Consider the following 18,884-nt stretch of genomic DNA (forward strand, 5'->3'; position numbering starts at 1 on the left):
GGAAAATAAAAGAGTCGCGCAAAGGGGGGCGCTCGCGAGCAGCGCAGCTTAGCGCAGTAGTCAGCCAGCCGCAGGCAGCGCAGCTGAACGTCGAGGAAGTCCGACGACGAGCGAGAGAGCTAGACAACGCCGCACCGCTCCGCAGCCGAGCCAGACCAAAGTGAGAACCCATTCTGCGAGTGCATATAATAATCCAGATTGTGTGCGGAGATAAAGTGTGCAGTGTGCGTGTGTTTTTGTTTATTGCGAGGGCGATAAGTATCGCATCGTTAGCGCGACGACGACGACGACGACGCGCGTTCCCGTTCCTCTCGCGGCGAGAGCGAGTCCATACCCCCTCCCCTTTCTCGTCCGTCTCTCTCTCTCTCTCTCTCTCTCTCTCTCTCTCTCTCTCTCTCTCGCGAGAGCATATATATGTACGTATGTGCATACATACAGCCGAGTGAGCCAGCAGCACTTGTCAGTTTTCCACGAGAGCGAAAGAGAGAGAGAGAGCGAGATAGATAGACGATATAATCGTAAGTTCCGTGTGGGGCCCAGAACCGCTGGCTGGCCTCGGGCGCGCGCTCGCGCCACGCTCTCTCCGCTGATCAATAGTTTTCGTTGCGTCGTGGTGCTCACGGGCATACATATATATATATATACTTAATACACAGCGGCGGGCGGGCGGTTACATATATACATACATACAAAACTCACGAACAGAAACGAGGCTTTAGGGCCGTGCGCCCTCCATCGCTCGCCCCACACATACACAGTCCCCCCCCCCCAGCAGCAGCCAGCAGTAGTCCCCTCTCTCTTTCTCGTCGACGGCCCCTTTTTTCTCACTCCGTCGCGTTGTACGTATGTACGTATACGTGCTGTGCAGCTTTATGATACGCACACACGAGGTAAGAGGAGCTGTCTCGGTTTACCTCGTACTTTTTTACCCTCCCTTACATTCGCGGGGGCTGCTCGAGAGCTTCCCTTCGTATAATATCGGCTCTTCCTTCGGCCTTTTTTCTCGCTCTCACTCTCACGAGCGACGCGAGAATATAGTAGACTGCTCCGTTCGCTCGGCCTTTGCGTATGTGTATGAGTAATAACCTACTGGCGCGTCCCCGTCTAGACGCAGAGGCCTTCGATTGTTTCATACGACGCGGAGTTTGACTCTTTTTTTTTTGTTTAGTTTTCTGTAAACAGGACGCGTCTGGCGTCTGGAGTTTTCGGGAGTTAGGAGTGATAGGGTGCAGGACTGGCTTGGGTACTTATTTTGGGTCTCTTGCTTTGCAGGCAGGCATCATGGGTTCCAGTCAGCAGTTCTCCTTGAGGTGGAACAACTATCTCAAGCACATCACCAATGCATTCGACACACTGCGATCAGATGAGGATCTTGTGGATGTGACGCTGAGCTGTGAGGGCAAAAGGATAAGGGCACACAAAATGCTGTTATCTGCGTGTAGTACATATTTTCGAGATTTATTTAAGGTATGAACTTTCTTTCGTAGAAATTCATGACATGGGATATGAGTTACCAACTAAAGTATGCTCTTATGTTCTTTAAACAACAGGAAAACCCTTGTCAACATCCTGTTATTATATTCAGGAATGTCAAATTTGATGACCTGGCGGCGTTGGTTGACTTCATCTACCAGGGCGAAGTTAACGTAGTGCAAGAGCAGCTAGATAGTTTTATGACAACAGCTGAACTGTTGGCTGTACAGGGTCTCACAGATGGATCAAGGAAAGATGACAGTTTAGCAGAGGTTTGTATTACTACAGATGTAAGTTGCATCAAAGTAACCACCGTGTGATTGCTAACAAGTTTATATTTTATACAGGATGATGTGGAAATCCCCAGTGAACCAGAAGTACAACTGAGGAATGCGTCTGGCAAAGTTATCACAAATGATAAGGGAAACAAGTCACCATCTTCGCCATTGCCATATCACTTAGCAGAATCACATAAGTCTGAAGCGCCGCCACCAAATAAAAGGAGAAGATACAGAGAAAATTCAAATGCACATTCGGAAAAATCAAACAGGCATGCTTCTTCACCAAAAGACTCTGACAAAACAGACAGTCAAACTGTGCAAGAACCTGTTGAAATAATTCCTCTCATGCCAAATTTGAAAATGGAAATGCCTGAATATTTGGAGCAGGATGGAAGTAGTTGTAGTTACGAAGAACAAAGTACGGGTGAAAGTTCTAATAAAATATTAGACGATAATCCAGACCTACTGGACAATGAGCAGAAGCCAGACATAACGCAAACATTCTATTCGAATCAATCGTCAACAGACCACTTAGATGCATCTAAGTCATCAGACATAGGTTGGCTATTAATTACTTCACGGTTTTCTCATTACTTATTGTGATTTTATCCTAATGACAAAACTTTTTATTAGGTTACTTACTTTCCAAACCTGGCACAAGTTCAGGAGATAGGATATCACATGAACTACTTCAAGGTGAGTCAGTCAATTTCAGTAAAGAAAATTCAATTACTTATGGTAAATGCCATTTATCCATACTTTTACATCGTTTCAAATAATATTCTACCAAATTATGTCGTACTTTATTGCTTGACGGTTTGTGATTCAACATTATCTACTATCAAATGCTAAAGTATTATGTAAGTGGCAAGTACTGTATACCTTACTTTGTATTTTAAATGCATCGAAATACAGTGAATCTATTTATTAAGATTTTTTGGTATACTTTAAACTCATTTTATTAAATAACGTTGCATGATGCAATTAAGATGCAAAGTTTCTCTAAGATTCCATAATCTATAGAAAGTAATAACTATGCTAAACATTCTTTCTACTTTTGTATTGAATTGGTCTTGTTTTTTCTATGGAGTATGGATTTTGTAAATTACTTGATATTTATTAAAATGTATCATAAGATTAATATATCTATAATACTAGTAAAGGGGTAGTTAGCTAATAAAACTCACTCATTAAAAATTAAGTACAATGGCTTAATAGCCTTTGCAGCTTTGCATTATCATACTTGCATACGGATGAATCTGGTACAAAAAACTTGGGTGAAAATGGAAGCAATAATAAAAATTGACTTTCGCTTCATTATTATTGTTTCAAATGCACAAAACCTTTCATAGACTCTAAGATTTATTTACTTATAAAGTTTGCCACATTCTGTGGACCTGATTTCATTTCTATACATGTTCAACTTTGTAAAACTTTTTTCAAAACGTCAATCTTGTAATCTTGTACTAAAGTTATCCTTTTAAATTACAGTTATACTGATGCTCAATTAATAGCATTTAAATTCTGTATTATCCATATTTCAAACAATTCTCTGTACAAATATGTATTCATGTGTAGAAAGGTTTTATAAAAGTTGCAACATTTCTATCTTAATGCCTGCTTTTTCTTTCCTATGTTTTTTCAACTGTAATACTTACTTTTGACAATCAATCAGGTTCACAAGTTTCTTTCCATAACAAATTTATAAATATACAACAAAATATGTGGTGACTTGTATGGCGATTAGAAAGTGACACTTGTCTATTGCAAGCTCTTCTACTTCCGTTGACTTTCAATAATTTAATTCTCATAGTGTGTACAGAGTGCATGGATTCTTGAATGTAAAAACTTGTGTGCTGAAGATAATCGGGTGTAGGTTGATCTTGTAGTTCATAGTAAGCATTGCCAAGTGCTGTATGTGTGCCGACAATCACTAATGTTCCTTCTATAAAATAACTTTAACGATGAGGCCACCACTGTTTGTTTAAACATTATCATGACTTTAAAAAAGTAATCTACTTTATAATAATCACCATAATTAGTGCGACTTTCACGATTACGTGAAATTTTTATTAACTGATTGACTGCAGCAAGTAGCTTTTTGTTTTAATTTATTTCAGTAAATGTATCGATTTCTTCTCATCAGATTCATAAATCGGCGCGATCATCAACGCGTGAATAATTTTATTATTTTTTTAACAGTAAACAGACACGTTCGTTCGTCATACACGTATCAGAAAGATATAAAGAGATTTGCATTTATGACAACGCACTAATTATACATCTACAAATCTTTGACGTTACTTTGAGGTGGGAATAAATTTAACAAACATTAGGTCATTGCGTATTTAATCGAAAAAGAGAAACCATTTTTTATCGTTTAATTTACCGAAAAACCGGACGAACAGCATCCGAGGATAAAACTTACGCAGTGGTCTCATGTCCTAAACTACGCGCCAACTATCGCACATTAATTACACGGAAAAACTTTATTTCGGCAACTTTTGAAAATTGTAGTACTGGTGGTGGTATAGGGGGTGAGAGTGGCATGCGTGCGTATAAGTATATACCTTTTTTTAGGCAGTTTGTTTCTATAGATATATTTCTATCTCTATCTTTACCTTCTAATATAGTAAATACGTTGACAATAATACGCAAATACAGTAGGTAAGTATGATGTTGACATAGTAACAACTTAGCATGGAAACTCTTTAAGGCTTTTGTAAGGAAAATTTATCTGAGGAAGCTTGACTTTTAATCTTGAATTCGACAAACGTTGATTTGCGACGTCGCTACGATACTTGATTTTTGTAGATCGTGAACGAAGTTAGGCTGGTATATGGTATATATAGTATATGGTATATGGCAAGGTGACTATTTAATGTATTACTGTACTATTGTTAAAAACAAAATATATAGTGGGAGAGGAGAGTGTGATCATTGGTATACTTAACTTTTGATCTTGAAGTGCATAAATCCTTTGTATAAAATAAAACTAAAAGTTTATTTTTGACTGTAAAATATTGATTACGGAATCATTGCTCTTTTATAGATCTGACGTTAAGTACACCTATGCATAGGTTGATCTTTCGATGATTACGACTAAAACACATAAACTGTATATCAGTAGGCCGTTTTTTAATAAACTATCGATGCAAAAAAAAATCGTGGATCTTGTCACTTTTTAAACTTTGTTAAACTCATCACGTCGTACATTGTCCACGTAAAAATTACAACTATACTGTATGTATACGTAAAACCCCGTTGAAAAATCCAAAGCAACGAGCATTCTTGTACAATGTTCCGAGATGCGTCGACTCCGAGAAACATATAAGTAGCCATCGATGAAAAGCATACTCTTGTAAAAAAAAGAATCAACGATTTGGAACCCCGCGCGACTCTCGAAAAGCGCAGCACATTGAGCTAGCACCTGGCAATGCTAAATTGTGGGTATTGGTGACTAATAATAACAATATCTGTACAGTCTCTCTCTCTCGCAAACATAACAGCATATATTTATATGTAAACTGGCTTCTCTACGGCTATATTGGTTGGTGCTGGGTGGATGAGGTGTGGGGCGTTTCTACTAATTAACCTACAGCTGTGCTGCATGCGGTTCACACTTACACATACAGACACATAACAGTCAATGACAACAAAAGAAAAGAAAAAAAAGAAAAGCACACACACACACACACACTAACAGAAGAAAATTGGCGCACTGTGTATTCTGTCCAGGAGGGGTAACGTACGTGACGGGCCAGCCGCACAGCCTGAGCAAGGCGAACGGCCACGGCAAAGTGTGCATACACTGCAAGCGTCGGGGGGTCCTGACCTCGCGCGGCAAGCTACGTCAGACGCGCTTCAAGTGCTGGGCCTGCAATGCCTGCCTGTGCCGCTGGCCGTGCTTTGCCGAGTACCATGAGCTCCGGTCGATACCCCACATTCCGCCTCCATAGCACCAACCTGACGCTCTGCCGTCGTCGTCCTCCTCCACGTCGACGGTGCAGAGCCTTGGCGCCGCAACTTCCGACGCTACTACTGCTACCAATCTAAACAATACCACGACCGTGCTACTCTTGAGAATCATCGATCCCCCGTGAGGGATCGAGCCTCGTCCTCGTCATCTCTAACGTTTTTTTTTATTTCACCATCTTTTGTATAACATTGTTTGTTTTTTGTACGACTTTTTTTGTACCTTCATTTTCGTTGTAAATCCGATACCCACAATCGCGGCTCGATATGTTACTCTTTTCGACGTTCCATTGTATTATTACTATTACTATTATTAATATTATTTTTATTACTATACTGTTAGGGGGACTCGAAAGTTCTTTGATACTTGGCTCCATATAACCGTCGGAGGATTTTAGATACTGTTATACGGAGTCAGCTGATTTGTATATTTCGCGATAGTCGCCGCAGAGGATGACCATGATTACTCTTAGGATATCTAACGTTTGAGATTTATTGGGCGACGGGTAAATGCACAAGCAAGAGGATATTAATATAAACTATAATGTGATTGTACGTTTTGAACTTCGTTTCGAACATTCCCGCTGTTTTCGTCTTTATATACATTCCGAAAAATTCTCGACGAAATTCGCGACTTATAGAGTTGGACATTAGATTTTAAACGAATACTTGTATATAATTCATACGACATGTGCATTTACCTTGCGAAGCTTTTACTGCGTCTGTTAGTTATATATCTCCTGTACATATAGTTATACTTCAGTACGAGTTAGGCTAAACTGCGAAGTACACCAAAACATGTATTATATAGACTATTTTTGTACGAGTGTATTATATATTTTTTATACTGTAGCAAGGAACACTTGAGCTCAAGTTTTCGGTTGCGAGTAATTTTTACCAGTTATATAGCGATAGTTGTAATAAATTTAAACACACAATCAAAACAGAAAGATCTTACTGATTTTTGCAGTTTGAAACGCTTCCAGCATTTTTATCGGTTTAGTATCTCAGCGAGATCGGAGCTGCGATGACACACAATACAAACAAGTACAAATTCATAACTCATTATGAAATCGATCGAGCTTATATAGGTATACGAGGATATGGGTCGAACGTATTTTTTTTCTTTCATTTCACGATATAGATCGAATGTAATAGCAAATACTCTTCATACATTCATGGTGCACGCAGCGACTCGACGAATAGACTGATATTGAATCGCTCGGCTTGAGATGGAACTTGAGATTTTTAACTTAATACTCTCGTTATTGTAAAGTAACTTAATTGCGTATAGGTAGATAGGCGGACCGATAAAGGAGCTTGTGCGCTGTATACTTGATGTATAAGTAAATTCTAATTCACAGCAACGATTTTGTAAAGTGCCGATAGATTGTTTTGAAAATGGGTTGTGCAAGATTACGATAATATTCTCTCATTATTGCTACATACATACATGAACAATATGTAAATGTGTTTGTCTTTGCGTTAGAAAAATGAATTGCATCCATTTTGTTGGGGATTCAGGGTGACGCTTGTTGAGCCTTTTGAATGTGTTCTATCGTCTAATCAGGCTTTTTATCCTAGCTTCTGCTTTTACACACGCCACTGATCTTATTATTTATATACCCGACTATATAATACGCATATACGTGCACACGTATGATCCAAGAAGTCATACGCGTGTACCTATACATGCGAAAATACGAAAACAAAACAAACAACAGAACATTTATTATTATTATTATTATTATTATTATTTTTTTTTTTAAGTAAAACAAAAATGCTCGCGTTACAATTATCCAGGTGATGTGTTTGATGTGTTTATTTATAGAACAGCCAGGAGACACAAGCGGTAGTACTGGCCCAAATCCCGATTTGGGTGCGTATGTCGATGATGACGATAACGAACAGAGCTCGGATTCCGAATTATTGTTTCGCTGTAGAATATGTTGGAAGGGTTTCAAGCACCCGATATCCTTGACGCTCCATAAGGATTTGCACACGGGTCAGACAAGGTGCCCCATTTGCCAGCGCATCTTTAGTCGAAGTTACGATATGAGGGTTCACCTATTGCGAATACACAAGCGTACCTTGTGGAATGTCGATGCGAAGCTAAACGCGCAGAGCAATAAAAAGAAATAAACAAAAAAAGAGAATCAGAGTGAGAGAGCCTGGCAGCACACTCACACACGCCATCGATTCGCTGACTTTTTTTTAATTTTTCTCATATATATGTGACGCAAAATAGCAAAAGAATAATTTCATTACATTGCGACAATACCTGTTTGTGTTGCTCTTGTAAATATATAAGAACTGCGATGACGATTTTTGTGCCATACTTTGAAGCAATCGTTTGTTCGGTAAATTGTGGACGTAAGTTATTCTCTGTGCACTGGCTCTGCAGAATTTTATTTCAATGATTTTTTACAATTGGTACATGTAGATGATGGAAAAGAGATTATTCAATACTTTTTTTCAATCCACGCATAATCAGTTCCTAGGTGTTAAGGAAAAACATAGTGTAATGTACAATTGATGTTAAGTTTTATAATTAAAAGTATGCGGTATGACACTGATGCACGAAGATGTAGCTAAAAGCAAATCGCGAATTTCAGTGGAAACCTAATTGTATCGCACAAAATTGTATATACATTAACTATATATACGTTATTAGTTACGGAGATCCAAAAGTTTGAAATATATTTTTGTTTGTGTTGAAAATTTTTCAAGCTCGCAATCCTTGCAGAAGAAATAAAGCTTGATTTTTTGTATTTCCTAAAAATTAAAATTTAATTTTTGCGCTCTGTTATATCATTGGTTGATTATAGTAGTTTGGAGAAACGATATTTTTATTTATAGTACTTAATGCTGTTTGACACAATGCCTTACAAGTTTTGCCTTTCAATTGTTTACTCTATACTATCCGATAAGTAAATCGTCGTGATGGATGTACACGATTATTGTGATAAAAGCGTGCGCTCAAAAAATAATAACAAACAAACACACACACACACATACAGCGTGTATAAACTTTACTGAGATTGCAAAAATATATACATATATTTTTACTTTGGATACCAAGATTCTAAGATGTTCAGTGTCGACACTGACGTATATATAGTACATACATTTTGTAATAAAATATTTATATAAACTTGAACCACATTGTAAATCACTGATTTATACCAAAATCTGTTATGCATATAAGTCTAATTGTAATTCTAGGTGGTATGGATTAACCTCGTATACGTGAACCAGGCTAAACTCTTAATTCGTTGTTTCGAATCTTCTCCTTTTTACACTTGGATATGTTGTATATTAAATTCGCAGTCGATTACTATGCGACTGTGCATACTAATTAACAAGCTTCTTGACTAAAAATGGATTGATTAATATGGTGAAAGGTTGTTAAGTTAAACGCACACTGCTTGTGGGTCATATAACTGACAAGTGATACCAAGGCTTATAGTAAAGTAATATATAATAAGTATATGCCACATGCACGCTCACAATCCTTACCGCTGACCGGGAAATCACTGCGTGTGTATTACGGAAATGAAAGGGGAAAAAATATTCTCACGTAACGTGTGCAAGACAATCCGTCGACCGCAAAGTATACGTATTGATATTCCGAGTCTCCTCTCGATTAGCATCTATTGTGTATCTATAATCTAGAGATCTCTGAGTAACAAACACACACAAACACGGGTTGAAGATTCTTAGCTACTACCCTTGGCTTATAGTCCAGTCTGTCTCATTAAAAAGCAAACAAGCAATGAAATGGGAAACACTTTGGATTGTGTGCGCAGAACAACCAACGCACGAATCGTCATCGGCAGCAGCAGCAGCAGCAGCAGCAACAGCAGCAGCAGTAGCGACTCTCGGTCAGCAGCATGAGTTTCAACCACCGGCGGACGTCGTCGGCAACAGCGCCAGCAGCAACGGTTTCGAGGTCGTTCTCAGGCGACGCTCACGGCCACTTCACGATGAGAATGGCCGCTGGGTTTGCGACGTCTGCGGTAAAATCTACAATCGCGGAGATTCCCTTGCCCATCATCGCAGTATACACAGGGGTGACACCATCTGTCCGATCTGTCAGGCCGTCTTCACGCGCAAGTACACCATGCGCTGCCACTTGGTAAACGTACACGGTGTCAAAGTCAAGGCGTAATTTTCCCGAAGATAAATACTTCGGAGGTCATCTATCCAACGCTTTATATCCGTTTATTTCGTTTTCCTTAGAGTCTCTACTCTCTTTCGTTGTTTCGCGGCTGGAACAGCGGCGCTTTCGTTTTTAGTTTTTATTCTTACATATCGCGAGCTTCGTCAAGGGGACATTATATGCGGGGGGCTTTCGCGGCGATGGAAGCAATATATACGAGGAGACTGAGAATTTTTTGCGAGTATAGTGTAATATTATTTTGCACACGAATGCATAACCGTTGATATAGGAAGTGATATTGCGGGGGTACTTTTTTACTTAATCACGAGGGACTATTTTGGCTTTGCTGAGCAAATTTCTTGATAAGGATTTTTTTAAGTTTTTATAGTACGCCCATAAGTATTAGATCTTACGTATTTATTTAACTAATTATATATACTTAATATTCATTTATACTTATAGCCTACAAGGCACCATGTTTAAGTACTACTTAACTAATGTAAAATTTGTACAAAAATGTAACTAAAATATAAGGCCTGTTTATTTGAATAGTCTCAAATAATACCAAACGTCTTATACGATAAAAATTAATAGTTGGGAACCGAAAGAACGAATTGAATGCTGTTTTAAAAAGTTTTTTTAAAGTGAACAATAGCACAATGGATACTTTTACATAAGCTGTTTCGACGACTCGCTGTATTTAGATCCATTGCGACTATTATATTTGCAAAGTAGGCATACTTTACTTCTATACCTTCTTTGATGTAGTAGCACAAATTTAATGTGTATACTTGGCAGCAAAACAAAGTCTGTTTTTATGACATTACGTAGCTGTAGTAGTAGTTATATTCACAGTAGTTATTGACGAAAATTTCATTCGATTAATATGACGATAATTATTTACACGAACTAAGTGCTGCAGCTTTAAAAACAATATTAATCTGTAAATGTTAAAAGATATTGAAATAGTTCAATTATACTCGAGTAGACCATCCAAGAGTGCCGCTATTTGCTAATTTTGTCGCGATGGCCCTCTGTCGCATTAAACTCAAAAGTGGTAAGCCTTTATCACAGACTAGTAGAAAAAGTGATGATAAATGCTATTGGAAGGAACATGATTGTCGAACCATCACTGAATACTCAATCTATAATTAAGTCTTTACATAATTTCTTATATCTATTATATAAATAATAAATGTTGTCCACTATTTTTAATGATTTGTATTGAATTTCGCTTGTTTTGTAAGTGCGTTTTTTTTTGTTCATTAAAACTCAGTATTGCAAATAATATCTTTGATGTGCATGGTATTGAAATATCTTAATGTCCATTACGTGTTAAAGTGACACTTGGTTTGCCATTTAACTTTTCAGTGCCAGTATCAGGTCTACTAATCTATAGAATAAGTGAACAGTTTTGAGAGACGTTTTCTCCATAGCGCAATAAAAGTGATGAAAACACGGATGAAAACTAACGATCGCTCGCAAATTAACACGTTTTTACTAATGAATCCGCTGCTATATGACATTCGAATAGGATCGTAATGATTTATTAACAACTGATACTGGTACCGCTCATATTTTTTTTTTTAATTTTTACATCTACCAATAGCTAGAAATCACAGTGTAGCATGACGATCTTCATTTGAACAGTGTGAGTGTTGATCTGACTTTTGTTTGGTTGTTGTGCATCTCATCAAGTGTTACCGTAAGTGTTTGTAAGAAAGCCAGAATCTCTGCTATATAAGTACTCATAACTCGAAAGCTTGCGAGGCAAGAGTGAGCGAGCAGCCGAACGAGTGCGAGTGTGTGCTTTGTAAAATTCTATATAAATACAGTCCGGCGATGCCGTTATACAATAGATGAGTCGAGTGAGAGGGTAGAGAGAAAAATAAGCATAAGAGCAAAGAAAATAATCGCTGCCGCGAGGCCGATGGGTCTGGTGTCGCCTGCATAAAAATTTATTTGATTTAGATGCTCGTACAGTGGTCATCGAACAACCGTCGCATTCTTGCAAACTCTGCGGTAAATCTTTCTGGAACCGAGATTCCATGTATAAGCACATGAACATGCACAAAGGGACGACCCAGTGCCCGGTCTGCCACAAAGTCCTGAGCCGCACGACGCACATGAAGCGCCACTTAAAAAACCGCCACGGCTGGGTGCCACTGGGAGCCGCGGGCGCGAACGCCGTCACCGGAACGACCATAGCCGGGGGGACCATAGCCACGACCGTCGCCGCGAGCGTCTGCACCACGGAGATGCCGGCCGGCATGACGTCCAGCTCCAGCGGCACAGCGGCCAGCTCGACGCCGACGGCCACGACCCCGAGCGGCGCCGGCGGCGGCACGGGCAACGCCGACTCCGGCCCCGCGACCTTCACGACCATACGCATCAGGGAGAGCAGCGTCGAGAGAATCACCTCCAGTCCCATTCCTTAGTGTAGCGGCGCCGAGACACGAGAGAGACGGAAGAGCTGGCCATGCGACTCGACGATCGCGACGATGCCGCAACAGCCGAAGCTGCAGCAGCGTACTATCTGGAGGATGTTGAGCTACTGCACGACGATGCCTGTCTTTACAGATTCGCGCCCTAGTCATTTATATAAAATATATACTTGTTTGCGCGTGCTGCGCGTGCTGCGCGTGCTTGCGGGAGTGCTGGTGTGCGCGTCGACGATCTCTGCATGCCTGCGCGAGTGCCTGATGACGATGACGATTGTGCGCCCCCACATGCTCCGATACCGTTGATGCTGTTTGCCCATGCGACACATTGCGCGTGCGACTGGCCGGTAACGCGTTCGCTCATTTTCACCCCGATGCGTGTACATAAATTTCCATGTGTGTGCATATTACGTATGCGTGTCTGTGTGTCTGGATTTCCGTTGCGCGCTGCACACCTGGTTCTATATTATCACATGTTTATGATTTCCTTTCCGCATAATTGTCCGTCTGGATAAGGTCGTCGGACGACTTTCAGCTTCCGAGGAGTACACGTCGCTCTGTACAATCTTATCATGATCGCGATACATTGTTCGTAAAAAAGTTCCACTCTTTCGCTTGTCCCGCCGATCCTCGATTTTCAATTCCCGCGTCCTTCTCCCCTTTTCTACCAGTGTCCAGAGATACCAAAACTAATTTTACGTGCGCTGTAAATCTATATTTTAATAACCAAAGAATCGAAGAATCGATTATCCAAGACACGAAAACAAATGATTTCATCTAGTCAAATGATTTCTTTTTTCAGTACTTAAATTAGGTAGCATTATTACGTACGTTAAGGAGGAATGTGCATTTTCCTAGTGGTCATGTGCATCAGTTTGAGAATTGTGTTATATTACGTTAGTTTGTTATTGTACACGCAGCTTCTAATTTTTTTTTCTTTTTTTTTCAATTAGCAGTTGCCACCGTCATTACTTAAGCAAGGGCTTATTCGCGATGCCGTAAGCTAATCTTCAACTGATGTTGCTTGAATAATGATGGCATGTTTCAGATTCAATCTGAAAATGAGTCGGACTGAATAAGCCCTTTTGGATGAATGATTGAAAAATGCCATACTAGTCTAGGAAACTATTTCAAGTTGTATCATTCGCACCAAATAATTTTTTCACCGATCTCTGATATGAACGTGGATAAAAGGTGTACACCCGAAGTAGGGTAATTAGTGAAATGCATTTTAAAGCTTAAATCGAATTATATAATTGATGTTTACGTTTCTTTTTTTTATATATAAGTTATGTTCCATTTTGTTTGACATTATTATTACCTTTTTTTTTTGTTTTACACGTACATGTTTTACATGTCTAACGACTAGAAGACTTAAGAGCTTAATACAAATTTCATGATTATGTGAGTTTACCAAAGGAATAAAAAGTCGAATCCAAAGTTTTCAACGGTAGGGTAAAAGTATGTATTGCATCAACATTGATTTTAAATTTATTTATTAACAATGACATAGAGATGAAAATAAGATCAATGTTGGTAGGGGCAATCTTAGCGGAATTGATTGCATACATTAGTGAATAATCTTTTTGTACTTTTCTTGCAATAAAGTATACAGCATCAGTGTGCTACCAGTATGAGGTAAATGATAAGTGCAATGTAAAGCGTTGACTAGGTACTAGGAGAATTTATTTACACTTTATTTTGTATTATTATATCAAAATAGGTTGATAACAGTGTTCAATTTAAGCGGTGGAATTATTAATTACCAATTACTTTGTCAATATAGAATTGAAAGTAATGGCGATTAAAGGCCATAATTTACGTGAAACCTATATTATTAGAATTGACATTTTTCTCGATGATTAGTTCTCGTGTCCACATTGCTTTACAGTTAAACAGAAAAAGGCTAAAGCAGAGATAAATTTAACTATTTTTGTTAACTTGCATTAAGTATGAATATGCACATTCCTCGTAAGTCAGAATAATTTTAAGTACAAGATTGCCAATTATAATTATTATTTTGCTATAAATAAAACAGAGATCGATATCTTTTTATCAAACATACATGCACCAGCTGGCGTGCAACTGTGTGTATATAATTGATTAACAATAAAAACATATATAAATTAAGTAACTTTATGTTTGGCTTACTAAACCATGTAAGTAAAAAATATGTGTGAATAAAGTTTTAAAATGTCAATTTTTAGCAAAACGATTTTTTCCCTCTCAAATAACTGCTCCGTCTGCATTTTTATTATTAACGAAACATTGGATTTTAACTTCTAAGTATGCGCTTATAATCTAAGAGACCATAAGTAAGTATACCACACGCAAATAGTTTCATCCTTTAATTTGGCAATAGGGAAATACTCTAAATTGTATCTATTCAATTAATTCGACTTCATTGCAGGAGGGTTTTACTAATAATGATTTTTTCAGCAAAATTAAAGTGAAGAAAAAACTATGCACCGAAATATGTTGCATACTTAAAAGTACCTAGTATATTATTGATTTTTTTTCAAATATTGAATAATGTTCATCAAATTTTTTTTATGAAGATGCACATAATAAGTTATTTTTGTATTATAAAATGCTTGACATGTTATTGCGTTGACAAAAATAGATGATTGAAGTTACTGCGAAGCATTTTGTAATTATCTCCATTAAATGCTGGATTTTTCCGTACGTTCAAGTGCACATCTATATTTGTTAATATGATAGCGAGTGTATTGTACTACAATGTTTTTCACGCGTGCATTGCCCATATCCGAATCATTATCCGTAGATCATCAAATTTACACACACAGCACGAAATCCTGCACAGGGTCCAGTAGTAGGATGTAGCTGTAATATCACTCTATGCATATAGCAATGCTCGGCAATGTGCGCATGAAAAAAAGAAATGGAAAAGGTTCAGAGAAGAAATCCATATTGTATAGCGGTATGATAATGCGTGTGCAATTATATAAATTTGTTTGTAGAATGCAAATAAAGTATAAATCAATGAATCAAACAAAAAAATGCAATAAAGAAGCAGGGGTCACGAAGGTGTTCAATGTGTTGCAGGGGGGGTTGTGGGACGCAAACGGAAGCACGTTGGCGATACAACTGGTGGTCAAGTGGTGATGCAGGGTCCGGGGCGTTTTTCGTGCAGTCTCTGTGGGAGCGTTTACAAGCATCTTGCTTCGCTGACTCAGCACCTCGAAGTGCACCGCAACCAGACGACCTGCATCCTATGTCACACGACACTCAGTCGTAGAACCGACCTGCGTCGACACATGCGCTTGAAACATAACATGCAATGGCAAAAGACCATACAGAGGCATCGGAGCCCCAAGAAGGAATTGCACTCCTAAGTGTCCGAGCCTTGAACTGTAATACCATGTATATGCGTGCATCCGAATTCACCTACTTTTTCTGCAGATGAGAACGCGAGCGCGGGCTTTGCAAGTACGCCTTGGTGGCCCCTTTACCGCAAGATATTTTGCAGCTTTTCTTTCAGGTATACGTTTAAAGACACACGTCTCTCCGTGGATTCTCGTACCTTACAAACTAGCACTGCAGGAACCAAAGCCGCATACCGCGAATGTATGTACATAGCATTTACCTATTATGTATATCTTGTGTGGCATCTGCGCATCAATTAACAGACTATGTATTATGTACTTTGAATTTTTCACCAGTTCCTCGTTCGTTCGAGAAACGAGCATTGGACTTAAAAAATTATAATTTTGTTGTAAACGCATTCCCTCCGATTAATTAAATAGTGTAAATAATCATTGTAAGCCATATAGGCTTGTAATGTTGAACTAGAAACTAGCGGCGGTGAGTACAGCCGTAAAACGCCTACATTACGGATATAGAATTTGCCAATATATATTTTTATTTATTTTTTAATACAAGATATGCAGAATCTAATAAATTAGTAAGAGTCTTTAACATGCAAAGAATATATATGATATGGGTAAATACTTGTTTTAGTCAGATCGTAATTTGATTTTTACACATGTATAATTTAGTTAATTTTAATAATTTTAAACAAAATTTGTATCGAAATGAAAAATCAAATACATATCAAATACGCTATATGTTAAAAAATTTGATATCTAGTGCAAAGCAATAATTGATTTTTATGTTCTTTGAAGGGCCCTCAAGTATTAACTATACTAGGGCATGTTTTACGTATAATATACATATAGCGTAACAGAAGAAAGCAAATATTGAATTATTGTCTATACATTTTTGAACAACTGCTCTATGTACAGAGCCTTATCTTATGATAATTAATTTTGATTCTGAGCTATAATAAATATACCTAAATAATTTATTTAATATTCCAAATATTAATTTTGAAAAGATGTTGCGTATTGATAAATATTATATTTGAATACGATCAGATCATAAATATCTTTCTTATAAAAAAATATATAATGAAACAAAAGCCAAATACTAGCTTCTTTAAATGTGGATTTCGTTCGATTACTTTTCAATGTTCCACATTTGAAATCACGTTCTTTATATGAATACAATAATAAAGCAGCTTCATTGTTAACATTGCTTTAAAAATAATTTTTCTTTTTGCTTAGATTGATATTCAGAACATAAAATATCTTGAGCATCAACATGCATTCAAATATATAGCACAAATTTGTTCAACTTGCATTAATTGTAGTGAACACACTAGTTGTCTACAGCAAGTCGTATTAAAAACAAAATTATGCAATTTTTATTTTATTTTTGTATGCGAAATAAGTACATGTTTACTAAAGCATCGATTTCGTGGAAAAAAAGGTTTGCACGAATAATTTTAAAAGCGATCACGAATAACGCCGTGTATGTAATTTGATGGCAACCTAATGTAAATCTCAGTCATTTAGGAAACATGGACTCAGATTGACCTCAAGTTCACATCAGATTGCACATTGTGTTATTGGGGATATTACCATCTAGAGCTGAAATCTAGAAGTGCCCAGTATTTGCTATAGTATTAGGAAATACAATGTAATAAAAAAATGAACGTTAAAGCATATCTTGCACACGCTTGGTCGTAAAAAATATGTCTGCGTACGTAATTTAAACAATTCATTAATTGTAATAAGTAAAAATTATATTTTACTATGTTGAAAGCTTATTTTATAATTAGTTCATTTTATCATAACATTGATTTTAGGGATGCAGCTCTTTTATTCGTTTGTAATCTGCTTCAAACTAATGTTCAAAAACTAAATCATTGATAATTTTTATTGGATGGAAAACTATAGGCATGGCCAATAATTAAGTAATACTAAAAAATATTATTATCCAATAACAATGAAAATGGTGGTCTTACAGATATTTAGTTTCATCGATACCTTCATTATTTTAGTTCATTGACATTCCTTTATTATTTTAGTTTGATATATCTCGTAAATTATGAAAAAAATAATAATTTAATTCATCTAAAATACACGTATATGAGTTTTTTGACATGGAAGGATAGCGTAACGTTAAAATATTAGGATTTAATTTTAGAGTTCAAACATACAGAGAAATAAAAAATATATTTTACATAGCAAAGGCAGTGAGATTCTTCATGTTATCGAAAAGTAAAAAAGTGATGTTATATGCACATTGTCGATTAAATAATTTTTCAACTTATGCATGAAGAAGGCCCTTTTCCACGAGCGAAAATAAATAGAAAAACGAGTTTTTCTCTGTAGCAGAAAGAAAAATGTTTCCTTTCCCTGCTTAGGAATAGTCTGATTTGAAAAGATTTTTGAAGATTTTAGAAATTTTTAGATTTTTTTTCCTTTATTTTTTGTTCGCTCTCCGTAAAGGATCTATTCATACTTTTTCTTGAAAAAAGTACGGTGTGCAACTAGGAAAGAAAAATAGACTTTTTCAGACTTAGATAATGTTTGAGCACTGGTATCCGTCTCAGTCTGTCACTTGTGCTCAAACATTTTTTATTAAAAAAAGCAAATTTTTTCCCTATTTGCACAATATACTGTTGTAATAGTTATTGACTGTTAGAACAAAAATAGAACATTATAAGATGTAAAAGAAGCTAACGAGATTAGCTAAGCGCAGAAACCCACTATGTAAAAACATCTTATAGTTTTATAAAATTATAAAATTTAAGAATCAATCCGTTAATATTGTCTGGAAATAACTGTATGAGTAAAACGTGACAAGTGATAATTATATTAATTATCTTTTGTTGTGTAGTGAGTGCACATAGATGCACAAATGTGTGCATAAACTGTTGAATAACTTATTGGCATAGCTTTTATTTTTAAAGAATAGCAGGGAAATTGTGATTTATTTGTTACTTTTTAAGCGCATCCTTATTACCTGACTCTATGCTACTTTTTAATTAATGGATCGTATAAAGCCGTGTGGTTTTAAACATTGCATACTGTACCAATATTTTGTAAAATTTAACAGCTTAGAATATAATTGTAAAAAGAAATCACAAATAATTTGTATACCCAATTTTTTTACACTAAAATATTACTTCGTATTTTAAAACTACAAATTAAGTAGTTACATAATGAAGAGACAAGATTTGGC

General features: G+C 37.1%; 1 protein-coding gene across 12 annotated transcripts; it reads left to right on the forward strand.

The window, feature by feature from the left end:
• Nucleotides 1–29: 29 nt before the first annotated feature.
• LOC100122481 (protein bric-a-brac 2) lies at nt 30–17,969 on the forward strand. Of its 12 annotated transcripts, none has more exons than XM_008214324.3 (6): nt 30–160; nt 1,273–1,467; nt 1,551–1,745; nt 1,821–2,313; nt 2,388–2,450; nt 11,863–14,532. In XM_008214324.3, exons 2-6 carry the CDS (start codon nt 1,282–1,284, stop codon nt 12,327–12,329), a joined length of 1,404 nt encoding a protein of 467 aa, XP_008212546.1. In that variant the 5' UTR covers nt 30–160; nt 1,273–1,281; the 3' UTR covers nt 12,330–14,532. The 12 variants fall into 12 exon arrangements, with proteins under 12 accessions (XP_008212546.1, XP_032453579.1, XP_032453581.1 ...); XM_032597688.1 differs by lacking the exon at nt 11,863–14,532 and adding an exon at nt 9,539–11,179; XM_032597690.1 differs by lacking the exon at nt 11,863–14,532 and adding an exon at nt 5,493–8,889.
• Nucleotides 17,970–18,884: the final 915 nt, after the last annotated feature.

This window comes from Nasonia vitripennis, chromosome 2, assembly GCF_009193385.2.
Source record: "Nasonia vitripennis strain AsymCx chromosome 2, Nvit_psr_1.1, whole genome shotgun sequence".
Classification (NCBI taxonomy): Eukaryota; Metazoa; Arthropoda; class Insecta; order Hymenoptera; family Pteromalidae; genus Nasonia; species Nasonia vitripennis.